Raw genomic sequence first — 14921 nt, 5'->3', positions numbered from 1 at the left:
TTCTTTCTTTCTTTCTTTCTTTCTTTCTTTCTTTCTTTCTTTCTTTCTTTCTTTCTTTCTTTCTTTTTCTTTCTTTCTTTCTTTCTTTCTTCTTGCCAGCCTATACCACAGCCACAACAATGCAGGATTCTAGCCTCCTCTACAACCTACACCACAGCTCATGGGAATGCAGGATCCTAAACCCAATGAATGAGGCCAGGGATTGAACCTGTGTCCTCATGGATACTAGGTAGATTCATTTCTTCGGAGCCACAATGGGAACTCCTCCATTTATTTCTTTATTTATTTTACTTTTTAGTAGGGCCACACCCATGGCAATATGGAGATTCCAAGGCTAGGGGCCTAATTGGAGCTACAGCTGCTGGCCTACACCATAGTCACAGCAATGCCAGATCCGAGCCATGTCTGGAACCTACACCACAGTTCACAGCAAGGCCGGATCCTTCACCCACTGAGCGAGGCCAGGGATCGAACCTGCAACCTCATGGTTCCTAGTCAGATTCGTTTCTGTTGAGCCACAACAGGAACTCCTCTATTTATTTTTTATTCATGTTTCCTCTAGACTCATCTTTCTAAAAATATATATGTTTATTATACTCCCTAGCTAAAAAACTTAGATCTTTTTTTATTACTCTGGAATAAATGCCAAAACCAAATATGGTTTTCTAAACAGACTTGGCCCTGGCCTTTATTTATTAGCTTATTTAATAAATATTTATTGTGTACCTTTTGTGTGCTTGGCACTCTGCTAGGAACAGGGGTACGATACTGATGTGAAAAGAGCAGTCCTTATCCTCATCGGAGCTTATATTCTTTTACCACGATTGCTGTGCTCTACATTTCCTTAAATCCTCTATGCATTTTCATATCTCTGTGCCTGGGATATTCTATTGTGGGTTTGCTGTGACATTTGGCCCCCCTTCAGGGCTCTCGTATCATCCACTCTGGGATATTTTCTCTTATTTCTCTAGAACAGAATTAATCATTCTCTATGCTTTGCATTTAAAACTTTATTTCAATCTGTTAAGAAGACTAACACATTAACAAATGCCATCCATTGTTATAGATTCCGAAATGAAGGTGGTGTACTAATATAAAGAGAAGGCATAGAGAAGGGCATTATAGACTACTTTTTAACATACCATTAAAGCTATATGATTTCCCCACTAAAATGTGAGTTCCGTGAGGGAAGAAACCATATCTTATTCATCTCTGTATATTCGTTGCTCAGCAAGATCTGGTAGAGCTGGTGCTCGCTGCTTGCAGAATTGCATAATTCTTCCCTTTTTTGAATAGTTTCAAAGTACTTTTTAAACATTTAAACAGATAATGCACATTTGTGTGAAATACAAAGAAGCAATACTTTACTAAGCAGTTTAATCTAAGTCTGAATAGAGATAATTACCTTTTTTAAAGGACAGATGATATTGAAAATAAGAGACTTGAACTTGACTCTTTAGCACCATTTGTACAATATCAATATTTGTTTTTTTCTCTTATTAGAGGTTTTAATTTTGTGTCCTTTAAGGACTATGATTTGTGCTGCTATTTTGTTACTACTGCCTAGTGAACTGCACATGGTAGATGCTCAGTATATGTGTACCTTCCTCCCTGGCCTGAATTCCCATCAGTCCTCTTACTTTATAATACACAATCATACCAGATACCTTGTAGCTCTTCAAATACCATATGTTGTTAATGCCTTTGTCCTTTACTCATACTAGTCCATATGCCTGGGCTGTCTTCTTTTCTCCACTCTATCCCATATTATCTCCCATCCTCCTCCCCCTACCTGAGAAATGCCTAATCCTTCTTCAAGTGTCAGTTCAATTATCGCCTTTTGAGGGAAATCTTCCCTCTTTTTCCTGTTAGATTCAGGTACTTCTTCCTTTAAGTAGCCCTGCCTCATATTACACAATTCCCAGGTTAGTAGTATATACATTGAAGTGACATCTCTTGAAAGAGATGGGCTGTCTCTTGAGAACAGGGACTGCTTTTCTTTACTTAAGGTTAAATACTTAGAGGAGTTCCTGTCATGGCGCAGTGGTTAACAAATCCGACTAGGAACCATGAGGTTGTGGGTTCCATCCCTGGTCTCAATCAGTGGGTTAACAATCCCGCGTTGCCATGAGCTGTGGTGTAGGTTGCAGACGCGGCTCGGATCCCGCGTTTGCTGTGGCTCTGGTGTAGGCTGGTGGCTACAGCTCCAAATAGACCCCTAGCCTGGGAACCTCCACATGCCTCGGTTGTGGCCCTAGAAAAGAGAAAAAAAAAAAAAAGGTTAAACACTTAGAGGGTATTGGCACATAGTAAGCTCACAGTAAACACCTGTTGATTGAACAACTATAATAACTAACAGGTATTGAGTATATTGTGCTTAGCATCTAGTGAGCCAATGAAGTGGATTCCTTATGGTAACAGTGGATCTTTAATTAATTAATTAATTGTCTTTTTAGGGCTGCACCCACGGTATATGGAAGTTCCCAGGCTAGGGGTTGAACTGGAGCTGTAGCCTCCAGCCTACGCCAGAGCCACAGCAACTCGGGATCCAAGCCGCGTCTGCGACCTACACCACAGCTCACAGCAACACTGGATCCTTAACCCACTGAGCAAGGCCAGGGATCGAACCCGCAACCTCATGGTTCCTTGTCAGATTCATTTCCACTGCGCCATGATGGGAACTCCTGGTTAATATATTAAATCTATTTAACCCATCTCTTACTCTATTAAGAGCACTTGTACTGTTGCAAATATTGTAATCTAATGTACTATAAGTTATATTGAACTTCATAAATGCAGCACTTAACTTGAAAAATTTGGGGAGGGGCATAATTCTCTCATTTCTTTTTGCTAAATAATGATACCCACTTTAAAAATGTATATTGATATTGGACTTGGTTCTAAAATGTCATGGTAAATATGTCTAGCATAGTACGTACATTATAAAATGTAAATGGTAGATAGTACAGCAGAGTGATTAAGGGCACAAACTCTAGAGCTAGACTACTTGACGTTGACTCACTAGCCATATGACCCAGAGCAAGTGACTTAACTTTTCTGTGCCTCAGTTTCCTTCTCTGATTTGGGGAATAATAATAATGCCTACCTGTTGGAGTTGTATTCTTTGGCGTATAGTAAGCATACAGTAAGTGTTGGTTATTATTTCTAACATATAATGTTTTAGAATCTTTGTTGTTTATTTTAATTTTTAGGTCTCTTGCAGCTGAATGGAGTAAATATGGAATGCGATTCAATGTGATTCAACCAGGGCCTATAAAAACCAAGGTGATTTTGGTTTGCTTATTATCTCATTTTCAGTAATTAAGGAGTGAAGCATTGATAGATATATTCTTGTCTATGTGGGACTTTCCGGGGATACCTGAGTTTGGAGCCCTGGTAGTGTTTTGCCATTATCCAACATAATAAGGAGATGGGCAGGAATACAGCCACTATACAATTCCTTGATAAGGTTTATTTCAGTGTCTTAATCTTTCTGGGATCTTTTATGCTGTCAATTTTGGCATTTTGTCTGATTTTCTTTAGTGATCTGTTATTGTCTTTTCTTTCTTACTTTTACTGTATTTTAAAGTTTCTTGCTTTGACATTTTTAAATCATGAAAATTTAACTATATTTTTAATTTACAAGATGCTTTGGAAATTTATCATACACGCTTGGCCTTGTCATAGGCAGCATTTTCTTGACTCATGTCTGTGCCTTTTTACTTTCAAACAATTATGCATACCATCTAATTCCCATGAATCTCTGATTAAACATCCCTCTGATGTCATGCATTTCACCTGTGATCAGTAATCCTTACGGACACTCATTGCAACTCATAATTATCACTAATGCTGTTATAGGTGTTGCTCAAAAAGTCCACAGGTTCTGGGTTCTCTCACATTACCCTAAATAACTTCATTCTCATACTTCTTTTTGTTTTCATGTATAAGAATTTGTAATCCCAACTGGGATGTAGCTTGAATTCAATATTCCTACATACTTATTTCTTCCTATTCAATTATTTTGAGAAGAAAGAGAAGAAAAAGAATTTCCTCTTAAATATTAACTACTTGAGTCATTTTTCTGTGTTTACTAAATCAAATGACAGTAGCACCCCTACCTCTACCACATTAAGCTTGTATATATTTCAGAGTACTTTCATATACATTTTCTCATTTCTCAGAGAAACAATTCTGTGAAGTAGCTGAGACAGGCATCCTCATTTTACATAAGAAGAAACTAAGGTAAAAAAGTTGTATTTCCCAGTGTTTTTTTTAAAGGTCAATATTAGGTAAAATGAATATGGAAGAATTTGGCAAAATTCTCTGTTGCTTACAAGGACTAAGGTATGAATAGGCTGACACAGTAACATTCCACTTGATGCAAATTTATTTCTTAAATAGCAAAGAGATTGTATTTAAAAAAAAAAGAATATAATTTTTTTTCTCTCTTTTTTTTAGAGCTGCACTTGCAGCATGTGGAGTTTCTCAGGCCAGGGGTTAAACTGTAGCCACTGGCCTACACCAGAGCCACAGCAATGCTGGATATGAGCCGCATCTGCAACCTACACCACACCACAGCTCATGGCAACGCTGGATCATTAACCCACTGAGCAAGGCCAGGGACCAAACCTGCAACCTCATGGTTCCTAGTGGGATTCGTTAACCACTGCACCACGAAGGGAACTCCAGGAACTCGTTTCTTAATTTCCTCTTTTTCTTTTCCCTTTTTTAATGCCACACCTGCAGCATATGGAAGTTCCCAGAAGGGGTCAAATTGGAGCTGTAGCTGCTGGCCACAGCCACAGCTGTAGCAATGCCTGATCCAAGCCAAATCTGCAAACTACACCACAGCTCACGGCAACACTGGATCCTTAACCCACTGAGCAAGGCCAGGGATTGAACCCACATCCTCATGTTTCCTAGTTGGGTTCTTTTCCGCTGAGCTACAATGGGAACTCCTATTTTCTTAACTTCTAAGGGTGCTTTTAGCCGTCTTGACCCAACTGGAGCATTTGAGAAAGAAATGATTGACAGAATTCCCTGTGGTCGGCTAGGAACTGTGGAAGAACTTGCAAATCTTGCTACTTTCCTTTGCAGTGATTATGCTTCTTGGATTAATGGAGCTGTAAGTATTGTTGTTTCTTTCAACTTTTTGGGGAGGTGGATTTGGGTTGGGAAGGTTGGGTTGTAGGACCAATCCTGTCGATATTAAATGTAAATATGATTTAAAGTATTTAATTAGGAGTTCCTGTCATGGCTCAGCAGTTAACGAACCCGACTAGCATCCATGACAACAGGGGTTTGAGCCCTGGCCTCACTCAGTGGGTTAAGGATCCTGTATTGCCATGAGCTGTGATACAGGTTGCAGACTCAGCTTGGGTCCTATGTTGCTGTGGCCCTGGTGTAGGCCGGCGGCTACAGCTTTGATTGGATCCCTAGCCTGGGAACCTCCATATGTTGCGCATGCAGCCCTAAAAAGACAAAAAGAAGTATTGAATTAGCTGTATTTAGTATATTATGTATGTATAATATAAAACTCTTACTATATATTGTTTGGGTTATGGAATTTTTCATTAATAAATTATTTATTAAATGCAAATTACTCTGGTAAATATGCCTCTAAGACAGTCTTTATTTGAAATTGTAGAAATGATGGAGAGAGGATTCTAAAAAGAGTAAATCAATCATTTAATCATCAGGTTTTGTCTTTAAAATCTAGGCTTTGATTGAAAGTGTCAAGGAGATACTCCGTACAGTTAGAAGGGAGAAATGGCTAATGGTTCAGGAGCTTTTTTTTTTTTTTTTTTTTTTTTTTTTGTCTTTTTGCCATTTCTTGGGCTGCTCCCGTGGCATGTGGAGGTTCCCAGGCTAGGGGTCGAATTGGAGGTGTAGCACCGACCTACACCAGAGCCACAGCAATGCGGGATTGGAGCCGCATCTATAACCTACACCACAGCTCACGGCAATGCCGGATCCTTAACCCACTGAGCAAGGTCAGGGATCGAACCTGCAACCTCATGGTTCCTAGTTGGATTCATTAACCACTGAGCCACTACGGGAACTCCAGAAACTTTTAAAAATAAGTTAATTTCACAGCTTTTATTATTGTTTTTCAGACAATTAGATTTGATGGTGGGGAGCAAGTACTACTTTCAGGGGAATTCAACCATCTGCGGAAGGTAATGCCATTTTGTGGATATAATATAATATTGGCAGCTAGGATACTAAGCTTTAAAAACACATGAGAATATATTTTTTCTTTTTGTATTAGGTTACCAAGGAACAGTGGGATACAATAGAAGGACTCATCAGGAAGACAAAAGGCTCCTAAGACTACTCTGGCCTCCATCATGGTTATAATGGAAATGATACAAACTCTCTATAATCTTTTGAGTATTTTTGAGTCTAATGATTGTTAATTAGCAGACATTCATTGGGTATGTGTTATGTGCAAGGCTAACGATAGGTAAATCTTGAATATTAAAAGGTAAATAAGATGGGATATTGTCCCTGCAAAGAGTTTTTTAAAAATAATACAAAAAAGGAAAGTGAATGCAGGCTTTGATAGAGGTAAAAAGTGCTTGGAAGTGCAGATAAAGGACTTGTGAGTTATCTTCTTTATATAGCTCAATATTAATTCAAACAAGTTTTTGCCAGGGACCTATTTTGTAGCCAGATGTTTTATTTGGTATTGAAAATAAGCCATGAATAATCTCAGCCTTTGCCCTCTTAAAACTCATTATCAGGATAAATAGATCTCTAAATAATTATTTATGATATGTTGTGATAAATATTATTCCAGATTCCAGCAGCATAAAAATGTGGAGGAGGAAGTAATTCATCCTATCTCTAGAATTTAGAAAAAGTGATATCTAAGAGCATTCTATCTCAGCTTTTAAGGGAAAATATATTCTCTGTGTAGAATAAAGCTTATAAAATATTTTTGTGTATAATTTTATTTCAGTCCATATTTGGTTTGACTGATTTGTCATCCTAAGTATCAAATTAGATATCCCAAGTTTATGTGGCTGTAATTTTGAGTTTATATTTTAAAAATTATTTTACTTTCATAGGAGTCACTCATTACATGCTCACTACATCGACTTTCCCCATTGCCCAAACCTCCTCTGAACAGATCTGTAAAGGAATCTAGTTTTCCTGTTTGAATTTATATGCTATAAGCCTAATATGCAAATCCTTATTATATTGACAGTTAATTTTGTACATAAATTACATTAAATTATATACATAAATGGGTAATGTTAGAGGTTTAGAATGAGTGGGCCAGATATTTGCAATATTTTTGGCTTTCATTGGGGTACCATACCCAATCTCCATTTTACCTTTAACATTAACCATAGTTTTCCTCTCTTCTATCTACATCTTTCTTGTTTTATAATTATCAGTACTTCAAAAAAAGTCCCAGTAGTTATATAAATGACCTTTTATAAGTTTGTCATTTCTTATTTTCTTCCTGATGAAATTCATGATTATAATATCTGTTTCACTAGGTTATGATTGAGATGAAACAATTAAAAACACCATGTAAATGTAAAAAAGACCCTCCTGTTTCTGTACTTTTTGATTTTAAGACATGATTATCATAGAAAAATGTAAAAATACAAAAGAATAAAAAATTTTTTTTTTTGTCTTTTTGTTGTTGTTGCTATTTCTTGGGCCGCTCCCGCGGCATATGGAGGTTCCCAGGCTAGGGTTGAATCGGAGCTGTAGCCACCGGCCTACGCCAGAGCCACAGCAACGCTGGATCCGAGCCGCGTCTGCAACCTACACCACAGCTCACGGCAACGCCGGATCGTTAACCCACTGAGCAAGGGCAGGGACTGAACCCGCAACCTCATGGTTCCTAGTCGGATTCGTTAACCACTGTGCCACGACGGGAACTCCTAAAAAATTTTTTTAAACTGGCTTCCTAAAGAAAACTTCTGTTAATACTTTGGTATATTTTCAGTCTTTTGGTTTTTTCATTTAATTGTTTTTCATTGTCTTTTATAAAAGTAATTTGTTTATATTATTTACACAGGAGAGAGTACTAGTGCAGTCCCTGTTCCAAAGCTAACTTCACATGCAGCTATCTTCAGCTCTTTTAACTGTTTTGTTTTTTGAATATATATTCTTCCCTTCCACTAATTCTAGCAATATGACCATATTAATTAACTTTATTAGTATTGTTTTTCTCAAGTTCCCTACTGTTTTTAATCAGTTGAGATTATATGATAAGATGCTGTTTTTCATAAATAAAAGATTATTTATATTTCATTGTTTATATATATATAATACTTCATTCTTAGTTTTTTAGTTCTTGAAAAACTAAAAAACTTAGTAACCATTTTTTTAAATTCAGTATAATATATAAAACTGATGAATAGTTTTGTGCATGAAACATTTTTAGAATTTGGAATTTTTCATGATAGATTCCTAGAAGTCATATTATTCATCAAAAGTTATTAAGCTTTTAAAGATTTTTTTTTTTTTTTTTTGATTTCTTGGGCTGCTCCCACGGCATATGGAGGTTCCCAGGCTAGGGGTCGAATCAGAGCTGTAGCTGCCAGCCTACACCAGATCCACAGCAACGCCGGATCTGAGCCGCATCTGCAACCTACATCACAGCTCATGGCAATGCTGGATCCTTAACCCACTGAACAAGGCCAGGGACTGAACCCGAAACCTCATGGTTCCTAATCAGATTCGTTAACCACTGAGCCATGACGGGAACTCCTTTTTTGTCTTTTGTCCTTTTAGGGCCGCACCTGAGGCATATGGAGGTTCCCAGGCTAGGAATCTAATTGGAGCTCTTGCTGCTGGCCTACACCACAGTCACAGCAACTGGGGATCCGAGCCATGTCTGATCTACCCACAGCTCATGGCAAAGCCAGATCCTTAGCCCACTGAGCGAGGCCAGGGATTGAACCCGCAACCTCATGGTTCCTAGTCGGATTTGTTTCTGCTGCGCCATGATGGGAACTCCAAGACTCTTGACATGTATTTCCAAATTGCTATTCCTGAAATCTGTATGAGTTTAAAATACCTTGAGCTATATGTGATAGTGCCACGTTCAACAAGTACATCTCAACATGAGATGTTCTCACTTTCAAACTTTATGCCAATTTCATAAGCAAAAATGATAGCTCCTTCAGACACGTGTTTATTTAACTATCGATAATATCAACTACTTTATAGAAAAGTATAGAATTTGTGAATATCCTGCATGTCTTTTTATTGATGTATAATTGGGTATCATAAAATTTTTGATTTGTCTCATTTCATATACAAGTTTTTCTATTAATCATCTCTGTCTTAGAGTTTTCTTTATTATTATACATTATTACAAATGATGAATGAAGAAGCAAGGCTTGCTTTTCTTGTGGCGCAGCCAGTTAAAGATCTGGCTTTGTCACTGCAGAGGCCCTGGTCGCTGCTATGGCATGGGTTCCCCTGGCCAGGGAACTTCCACGTGCCACAGGATGGGGAGAAAAAAAGAAGCAAAGCTTGCAAGCATGGCAGAGAGGACCAGAAAAGAGAGGCTGTGTCAGTATCAATTGATTAAAATTTCTTCTTGGAGTTCCCTTCGTGGCTCAGTGGTTAATGAATCTGACTAGGAACCATGAGGTCGCAGGTTCGATCCCTGGCCTTGCTCAGTGGGTTAGGGATCTTGGGTTGCTGTGAGCTGTGGTGTAGGTTGCAGACGCGGCTTGGATCCCCGCTATTGCTGTGGCTGTGGCATAGGCCAGCAGTAACAGCTCTGATTTGACCCCTAGCCTGGGAACCTCCATATGCCTCAGGAGCAGCCCAAGAAATGGCAAAAAGACAAAAAAAAAAAAAAAAAAAAAAAGATAAAAAAAAATAAAATTTCTTCCTAAGAAAAAGAAACAGGGGTTCTCGTTGTGGCGCAGTGGAAATGAATCTGACTAGAAACCATGAGGTTGCGGGTTTGATCCCTGGCCTAGCTCAGTGGGTTAAGAATCCGGTGTTGCCCGTGAGCTGTGGTGTAGGTTGCAGACGTGGCTGGGATCCGGCATTGCTGTGGCTCTGGCGTAGGCCAGCAGCAACAGCTTTGATGAGACCCCTAGCCTGGGAATCTCCATATGTTGTGGGTTGCGGCCCTCAAAAGACAAAAAGAAAAAGAGAAACAAACATTGATGGGTAATCACTGTATTTTATGACATACTACCTTTGGTAACCATAGGTATAGTGTAACCATATCAATATTTTACGTTAAGAGTTATTACTTTGTTACTCTACTTAGTACCTTCTCTAAGAATCCTGCATTAATGGAAGTATTAATACTCAGAAAAATAAGGTGAGAATTTTAAGTAATAATATCACTCATTTAAAATTGATATATGGGGAGTTCCTGTCATGGCACAGCAGAAACAAATCCGAATAGTATCTGTGAGGATGCAGGTTTGATCCCTTTCCTCACTCAGTGGGTCACTGATCCAGTGTTGCCGTGAGCTGTGGTGTAAGTTGCATATGTGGCTCCAATGCCATGTTGCTGTGGCTGTGGCATAAGCTGGCAGTTGTAGCTCCAATTTGATCCCTAGCCTGGGAATTTCCATATGCCACAGGTGCGGCCCTAAAAAGAAGAAAAAAATTGATGTATGAAAACATCTCCAGGAAATGTTTCAAGTATGGAGTGATAGCTGTTGTTTCTTGTTCTTTCAGAAAACTAAAGCAGTTAGAATGTAAGTGACACTGAATAATAGAGTTTAGAGCTGGAAAAGTCTTAGAAGATACTACTCTCCACCTTTTTATTTTATACTTAAGAGAACTGAGGCTCAGGGAAGTTATGACTTGCCAATGGTTACATAATCAGTCAAGCTCATGTCTCCTGCTCAATTGGACCAATTTCTTGAGATTATAATTTAAACCAAAAGACAATGGACAATAATCTTTATGAGATATAGTTCTATTGCAAAAGCATTTGAGGGAGAAAGGCCCATACATTTTTTAGGGGGGAGGGAGCTCTTGATTGATTTTATTGCGTTATAATTGAACATAATATTTATTAGACTTTAATAAATTCATTCTTAAACTTAATCTCTTTGACTTCAGTTTTCCTCCATTTGTGCAATAAAATAATCCTTGGGTTTAGAGATAGAAAATACGGCTTTTGGTATAAAATCTCAACTTCTTACCTTGGAGGAGGTAACCTTGCCTGCTCTGCCTCAAACTATTCCCTCAGCCCAGGCTCTGGGCACAGCAGCTTTCTTTCTCTTCCTTAGCGTTGTTTTACTTAGGTCCTTTGCACTAGCTGCTTGTTTATCCTATGAATGTACTTTTCCTGATCTTTATTATGGCTGACTTCTTCAAAGAGGCTTCCTTAATCCCTACTGGCACACTATTAATTTTTTAACTCTTTAATTGACCTATGATTTCTAAAAGTTCCCAAATCATGAATTATCACAAAATGAACAGACTTTTATAACTACCAACTAGGTAAGAAACAATATCACTAGGAATCCAGAAGCCTTGCTTGTGTCTCCCATAGTGACTCCCATTCTCTCTCTGAAACTAACCAGTAATGATTTCCAACAATATAGCTAATCTGCTTTTGAAGTATATATAAGTATATTTATGCAACTATCTGTTTCTGGCTTTTATCTGTGTAGCAATTGCTCCTACATTCTCATTGTTATATAACATTCCAATGTATGAATATACTACACAGTTCATTTGTTCTGCTATTGGTGGACATTGGGTTGCTTCTAGTTTGGGCTATGTGAAATATAATGCTGCTGTGAGCATTCTTTTTATCTTTTGGCAAAGATATATACAACTTTTTCTGTTAGGTTGATAAAAACTACAGGTGAAATTGCTGGGTTGTGAAGTATACATACGTTCTACTTATGTTTAGTAGACACTGCCAAATGGCCATTCAGAATCTTTATAACTTAACCTCCCACAAACAGTGCATAAAAATTTCCATTGTGCAACATCCTCACTAATACTTAGCAATCAAAATCTCTTATTTTTAGCCATTCTTGTGAGTGCATGGCAGTATTTCATTTATTTTAATTTGCATTTCTCCTGATTACTAATAAAGTTCATTATTTTATTTTTATTTTGGATATTTATATCCTTTTATTTGTGAAATGCCTGTTCATCTTTCTTACACATTTTTCTTTTTTTTTTGTTTTTTTTTGTCTTTTTGCTATTTCTTTGGGCTGCTCCTGCAGCATATGTAGGTTCCCAGGCTAGGGGTCGAATCGGAGCTGTAGCCCCTGGCCTACGCCAGAGCCACAGCAACGTGGGATGCGAGCCGCATCTGCAACCTATACCACAGCTCATGGCAACGCCGGATCGTTAACCCACTGAGCAAGGGCAGGGACTGAACCCGCAACCTCATGGTTCCTAGTCGGATTCGTTAACCATTGCGCCACGACAGGAACACCTTACACATTTTTCTGTTATACATATAAATTATTTTTAGATATAATGTTTGTATATTTTGGATATATAACTTTGTCAATTATGTATTACAAATTGTTGGAGAAGGTCATTGAGAGGACATGACTGCAGACCATGACTGTTGACCCAAGAGCTGGATCCCAGCAATATGAGGCTCCTTCCCTCTCCCCAACACCCACCCACCCCATCTGGAATGTAAGTTTGACCCACTGTTTCCATAGCCAGAGCTGTTTCAAGGAACTAGCTTTGAGTGTGTAAGGTGTTGAAACCATCTGGATTGAATGCCTGACTTTACCCAGTTTAAAGGCTTTATGATTCTGGCAAGGATGTGAGAGATCTATTAGGTTTACACCCAAGCCAAAACTTGTAAGTTTCCTTGCTTATTTACCCTACTATCTACCTACCAATCTGGAGTTGTCTGCCTTTTTCTGAGGTTTCTCCTTGCCCTCTGTGTACCCTGGCCAATTTCAGATTTCACATGGGATACTCAAGGTTGTGAGCCAACACGACTCTCTTCTCACACTCTGGTTTTTCACACTATAAACAAATTTACTCTCTTAATAGTATTTTTTTGGGAAAAGAGTTCTAAATTTTAATATAGTCCAGTTTTTCAATCTGCTTTTTCATAATTGGTTGTTAAGGAATTTTTCCATGCATGAGATATTGGAGATAGTCTCTTGCTGTCTGCATACACTTCCCATTAGATTGATGAAATACTTGGAATGAATATTGTGATAGGAGGTGGGGTGGTGTATAAGCTATCTTATATATAGCTTATATATAGCCTTTCGGATTCATTTTCCAGTCTTCATTCTGTTATCTGCTCTGGGAGGCTTGCCTGTTGCTTATATGTGATTGTGATTGCTTTAGCTGAGTTATAAGAATTTCTTTTCCCAGTAGCACTCAGGAGTTAAAAGTCCAGGATGATAGGCCAGAAGCTGGATTCATGGCCATTGTTACTATCAACGCTCCAGATTTACTAATAGAATTTTGCTTTTCTTTTTCCATGCTGTTATTGTAAGAGCACCAAACCTGGTGTAGTTATGGTGTAAAGTTGTTAATGAACAGCTGTTTTCCTTCAGATGAAATGTAGAAAAATTCTTATATATTCCTCTGGAAAAGGTCCTTCATAAAAAAATATTTGATTATGTCCATTGGGCAAAAAACTCTAAATATTTGGATTTCTTTGTAAATCTTAATGTCAGAAGCATCTCTTAATGAGGCATCCAATAATTCACTGAGTCAGGCATGTTTACATTCATTTACATTTTTACATTTTTTTAAGCTATAATAGTTTGAGTAACGTACACTTCCACTTGGATTGATCATGGGTTACATTTCCACTGACTTTTTCAGGAAGAAAACAAAAATACAAGAGGTTAGAGTTATTTTCCTTTTTATTTATTCTTAGTAGTTAAATTCAGCGTAAGGTCAGTGCTTCCATTTACACTGTAGAAGCAAAGCCAGTCTACCACTCATATCATATGATAAATTTTATTTTTTGACAATCTCTTTTCTATTTATTTTTTGGGGAAAGAGATAGCTCACTTTTTTTGCTATTATTTTTATGATTTGAGAAAGTCAGTGCTGAATTTATAAGAAGGAGATATTCAAAGTGACCCATAACCATTAACTCTTTGGCAGTGACTTTATAAATTTCAAAAACACATCTCTAATAGCTACCTGCTTTGCAATCAAAAAATGATGTCACCAACCATTACATGTAAACTATCACCATTATAGTATATTATAGCTACAAATATATGGAACTGTGACTTGAGGGAGTTTTCTTGTGGGTTAAGGATCTGGCATTGTCACTGTAGTGGCTTTGATTGCTTCTGTAGCACAGGTTCAATTCCTGTCCCAGGAATTTTCATATGCCTCAGGCATGGCCAAAGACAAACAAATATAAACAAAACAATGACAAAAAACAAGACTTTAAAGGAAACCGTGACTTGCATGTGTGTCAAAAGAATGTTTTAGACTCATCCTTGATAAATAAGATAAATGATGGCATTAGCATTTCTCTTCAATGTTCTTTTCAACTCATTTGAAACTATTTGCAGATAGAAATAGCTTGAATGCTGACATCAATATGAAATATAAGATTCACATAATACACAAAATTATTGATGATACAACATTCAACAATCAGGGTGCTATGAATTTTACATTAAAACTTAATTAGGTAGTAAAAAATAGACTTGTTGTAGCTAGAAAAAAATATTTTCAGAGGCAGCAGTTACCCTTGGTGGAAATGAACAGTTCTGCATAGAATGAAAATTCAGGAAGTATACAAACTAGACACCAGGATATTGCTATATAATTTAATCAGTACATAGAATATGACATAAAAGCAGCAGTTTATTAGAATAATTATAATCTGCAACACAAGAAAACGTTTAGAAAATGGATTATGATCATACTCTTTGACAGCAGACTCGTTGGAAATACAAATGCTCTATGCAGCCTTTCCTTATCAAATCAAC

The 14921-nt window shown here is 37.6% G+C and overlaps 1 protein-coding gene across 1 annotated transcript in view; it reads left to right on the top strand.

Moving 5' to 3' along the window:
- The window catches only part of DECR1 (2,4-dienoyl-CoA reductase 1), a 36069-nt gene extending 28415 nt beyond the window's left edge, over positions 1–7654 (top strand). Inside the window, 4 exon segments of the mRNA NM_001190232.2 lie at positions 3213–3285; positions 4982–5128; positions 6120–6182; positions 6275–7654. Coding sequence (NP_001177161.2) covers positions 3213–3285; positions 4982–5128; positions 6120–6182; positions 6275–6334 — 343 coding nt within the window. The 3' untranslated portion in view covers positions 6335–7654.

The sequence above is a fragment of the Sus scrofa genome, chromosome 4 (genome assembly GCF_000003025.6).
Source record: "Sus scrofa isolate TJ Tabasco breed Duroc chromosome 4, Sscrofa11.1, whole genome shotgun sequence".
In the NCBI taxonomy this organism is placed as follows: domain Eukaryota; kingdom Metazoa; phylum Chordata; class Mammalia; order Artiodactyla; family Suidae; genus Sus; species Sus scrofa.
The sequence above is the reverse complement of the archived record's forward strand: the minus strand, read 5'-3'. Positions and strand labels throughout refer to the sequence as shown.